General features: G+C 35.4%; 1 protein-coding gene across 1 annotated transcript; it reads left to right on the top strand.

Moving 5' to 3' along the window:
* The first annotated feature begins 1,160 nt into the window (after window positions 1-1,160).
* On the top strand, window positions 1,161-3,821 carry LOC107893533 (myb family transcription factor IPN2). The gene is made up of 6 exons (XM_016818568.2): window positions 1,161-1,826; window positions 1,918-1,994; window positions 2,190-2,247; window positions 2,380-2,434; window positions 2,757-2,799; window positions 2,931-3,821. Exons 1-6 carry the CDS (start codon window positions 1,658-1,660, stop codon window positions 3,570-3,572), a joined length of 1,044 nt encoding a protein of 347 aa, XP_016674057.2. The 5' UTR covers window positions 1,161-1,657; the 3' UTR covers window positions 3,573-3,821.
* Window positions 3,822-4,515: the final 694 nt, after the last annotated feature.

Here is a 4,515-nt window from a genome sequence, read left to right as displayed (position 1 = left end):
TGTTTTTCTACTCGTCGATAGGTACTGTTAAATCGTTGCTTGGAGCTCACTGGCGAAACTTTTTAAAAAAAATAAAAACAAACTTAACCGCTTAGCGACTTAAATAAATTTTTTTAGTGACTAATGATATAGTTTACCCTAATTTTAAATATCAATATAATTACACCACATGAACATAAGTGATGGTATGATGTGAAAAGTAATATCAACATGTGAAACCCTCAAGTGTATGTAATATGAATTATACATATATATTAAAATTTAACACGATTATAATATGTAACAATAATACAATTATTTATTTATTTATTTATCAATGCACATATATATGCAGGGATAAGGCAATTGGGAATCACATATGAATGTTAGTGATATACCCCTTGACTTCATATTTGAATCTTATTGATTATGGAAAGTAGAAATTAGATTGCCTGCAAAGCAACTACAGGCTTAGAAATTTTTTAAACAAATTGCGTACATGTTGCAGAATATGAAGCCACTTATTTTACTATAAGTTGAATATGGATATATTAATAAAACAGTAGATTTGGGTTGTAATTAACAGCTTCTGTAATCCTTACAGAGGAAATATTCAAAATTTGATCAGTTATTTAACCGAAAGGCATGCAATGGCAAAGGCAAAAAGCAAAAGAAACAAAAACAAAATGATAAAGAAATTATAAGTTTAGTTATAGCTTTCATTGCCTAGTAATTTGGGTAAGAATCCATCAATTAATCATTAAATTTGGTGTCAAGAATGATGACTACCTTTTTCTTGGTAATGTCATAAAGGATATATACACACACAAATGTCTTTGTTTTCTAAACCCTCATCATAGATTATATAGCCCACAAGATTTTGAACTTCATTATAACCTAAAAAGGGAAATTGTACTATAAAACCAACAAAATGGGTCATGTATGGACTTTAATTAATGACTCATGTATGTACTATTAAACATGGTTGGCATGGTGAGTGCATCGTCTCACTCATATTCCGAATACTCAAAAAGTTTGCACATGGTAATGGTATGGTAGAAAGATACAGTCTTCTTTTAGAGATGACAAAAGATACATTACCCTCACCCTCACTCTCACACGTATCTGATTTTGTACATTCTAACCATATTTTATTCTTTTGCAAAACTTTTCCATGCACTTATCTTTTTCTTTCTTAAACAGTAACCTCAACCCCCTTTTTTTTTTTTCTGAAATTTGGAAGCTGTATGTTCAGATCTGTATGTCTTTCCGTCTGTCAGCCAGTAAAGTGTTTAAGTGTAGTATAAATATTGTATTGTACGTATGGTGAGGACAACATATTTATAGTATCTTTTGTTTGTGTAAAGGGGAGAGTGGGTGCATGTTAGAACAGCTGCTCTTTAATATTTCTTTTTTTTTTTTGTTGGTATGATATATGGTATATGGTATGGTATGGTATGGTATGGTATATAGTATTATAAATTTAGCTTTTCTTTTTATATGAAGAGGGGAGCCTGTGGTTTATTCCTTTTTTTTTTTAGTATAGTTGAAAACCAAGGAACCTAAGGCAAACCCTCTCTTCTCTTCTTCAAAAACGCACCCTATTCCTCCCTATTTGCATCGCATTTGTTCTTGAATCTCAGGGTATTCTCACAGCCGCTTGTGTGAGTGAGAGAGAATGTTCCAACCAAAGAAGCCCACAACTATGAATTCCCATGATAGGCCTATGTGTGTTCAAGGCGACTCTGGTCTGGTTCTCACCACTGACCCCAAGCCTCGCCTGCGTTGGACCGTTGAGCTCCATGAACGTTTTGTCGATGCTGTTACTCAGCTTGGAGGCCCTGACAGTACTTCATCTATCCATTATTATTCCCTTCTTTTTATTACTTCCATTTCTTCATAACCTTATCATCCTTATGTTTTGCTTAACTTTGACAGAGGCCACACCAAAAACAATCATGAGAGTTATGGGAGTGAAGGGCCTTACACTTTACCACCTCAAGAGCCATCTCCAGGTTTGAATACGACACCCATATCTCATGCTTGCTTTAGCTTTTTTCTTCCAGCCCTTTTGTGACCAGCTTCTCCATGTAGGGTTGTCTTGGATTTCCCTTTTCTTTTTTCTTTTTGTGTGTTATTTTATTCATCTTTTCCTCTCTTTTTTATGCTTCTTTTGATTACACTAATTTTAATCCTTCTTGTTGGATTAGAAATTCAGACTTGGAAAGCAACCTCACAAAGAAATAAATGATCACTCTATGAAAGATGGTAAGAGATGAGGTGGACTCTTCTTTCTAGGGTTTTCTTTAAACATACTACTGTATATATATATATATTCATGCATGTATGTATGTTTGTAGCTAATTTTTCTTTTCTTCCCTGTTTTTCCGGGGGCGTTAGATCTTCAAAGAAGTGCGGCTTCGTCCTCAGGCATGATGGCTCGTAGCATGAACGAGTATGTATCTATTCAGTTGTTGTGATTATTTTAATGATGTAAAAAATACTATCAAGAGCAATCAAGTTAGGCCTACCCCCTTTTAGAACTTTTTTTTTGGTGCATACCCCCTTTTAGAACTTTAATTACGATTACTATTGAATTGTTGGGGATGTCCATGATCAGTTTACGATTTAATACGTTCAATCGATATAAAGCATGAATTAAATGAATATAAATCACATAGAATTTGCCTCTCTTTTTTTTTTCTAAAAATGAAATTATTTGGGATTTTCTCGTGGAACGTATGTGTAACTCTAACATGCATGGGTGATGCGATTAGGATGCAAATGGAAGTGCAGAGAAGACTTCATGAGCAATTGGAGGTATGCACAGATTCTCCTTATCTCAACAGATCATATTATATTCTTTCTTGCTTCATCACTATTACAAAACAATGAAATGTTTGGGTGGATAAATCTTCTTTTATATGAACTCGTTCATGCGTGGCTGGCAGGTTCAAAGACACCTTCAACTGAGGATTGAGGCTCAAGGCAAGTATATGCAGTCCATACTAGAAAAGGCTTGTCAAACATTGGCTGGCGAAAATATGGTTTCCGAGGGCTACAAAGGTATGGGAAATCAAGGTGTTCCTGATATCGGAGCGATGAAAGATTTCGGTCCTCTCAATTTCCCACCGTTTCAAGATCTCAACATTTACGGAGGTGACCAACTTGATCTCCCACACAACATGGATAGACCATTACTTGATGGCTTCATTTCCAATAATGATAACACTTGCCTCGGAAAGAAGAGGCCGAGCCCTTACAGCGGCAGCGGGAAGAGTCCATTGATCTGGTCCGATGATCTCCGACTGCAAGATTTGGGCACGGCACCATCATGTCTAGGACCTCAAGATGATCCTTTCAAAACCGACCAGATTCAGCTTGCACCGCCGTCTACCGAGCTAGACAGTATTTCGGAGATTTACGATGCCAAGCCGGTGCTTTCGGGCGATGGCATAGGTGAAAAGAAGTTCGAAGCATCGCCTAAGCTGGAAAGGCCATCGCCAAGAAGGGCAGCACTTCAGACAGAGAGGATGAACCCTATGATAAATAGTGGTAGTGTGGCACAAGGGAGGAATTCACCATTTGGATGATCAATTTCTAACATATATTTGACTTATGATTAGACTTTATTAATTAATTATGCTCCCCGGCCCTGCGTCTGATATCTGAATAGGGTTTTAGTAAATTAATTATAATTACAATAGGGTTTTGCCTGAGGTATATGATAATGCATGCCATGCACATGCCAATCTTAATTTGTTACTTAATTGTTATGAGTTTAGTACATCAATTTGTACTTGCCCACCATTCCAATTATATGCTATTGTTGATTTCTACTATATATTTTGCATCTCTCGCACTTTGTGTGTACCATGCCTGTTTTCTTCCATTGAAATATCTATCTTGTCAAAACTTCTTTTTATATAACCTAATGGTTTTTAAAATAATCTTTTTTTAATCTATCAGCTCATTTGTGCATGGAAATAACATTATATTTTGTTATGATTTGAGATTTTAAGAACAAAAGAGAATGCGACAAAACTATTTTGCCATTGACATTTGCACGCCCTCTTCGTTCTTGATGTTAATTGGCCTTTTTGCTGGTCACCACCACCATAAAAGACAATACTGTGTTCAAAATTCTTCTAAAAGGATGTGAGATGTAATATTTGGATTTGTTACATAGTGAACAAACCAAATTTTAATTCAAAATCTTTAATTTGAACTATTTATTACTAGTTTATCGGTGATTTAGTGGATTTATCCTTTGAATAGCTAGTTTTACACAGTTTTTGTCTCTAAAAACATAAGATTGTTCAATTTCTGATGATAAATATATCGTGGGAAAAGAGCCATGAATGATGGTCATAATGTGTAGGCTCCTCTTGTAAGAATGAAGTAAACTTTTTAAAACCCTTACTTTTAAGGTAGTTATTATCATTGGGAAGCACGAAGCCACACTAAAAAGAAAAAAAAAACCCTGCAAGGCACGATATGCTCCCCATTAAAGCAAAAGATCATGGGGTTTGGGAG

This window comes from Gossypium hirsutum, chromosome D13 (assembly GCF_007990345.1).
Source record: "Gossypium hirsutum isolate 1008001.06 chromosome D13, Gossypium_hirsutum_v2.1, whole genome shotgun sequence".
Taxonomy (NCBI): Eukaryota; Viridiplantae; Streptophyta; class Magnoliopsida; order Malvales; family Malvaceae; genus Gossypium; species Gossypium hirsutum.
This window is presented reverse-complemented; position numbering and strand designations above follow the sequence as displayed.

What these genes read in the sequence shown, in the direction of transcription:
- LOC107893533 (XM_016818568.2), top strand. Translation starts at nt 1,658, where the DNA reads ATGTTCCAACCAAAGAAGCCCACAACTATGAATTCCCATGATAGGCCT. An exon ending in ACCTCAAGAGCCATCTCCAG is followed by an intron (nt 1,995 to 2,189) that starts GTTTGAATACGA and finishes TTGTTGGATTAG; the next exon opens with AAATTCAGACTTGGAAAGCA. An exon ending in TGATCACTCTATGAAAGATG is followed by an intron (nt 2,248 to 2,379) that starts GTAAGAGATGAG and finishes CGGGGGCGTTAG; the next exon opens with ATCTTCAAAGAAGTGCGGCT.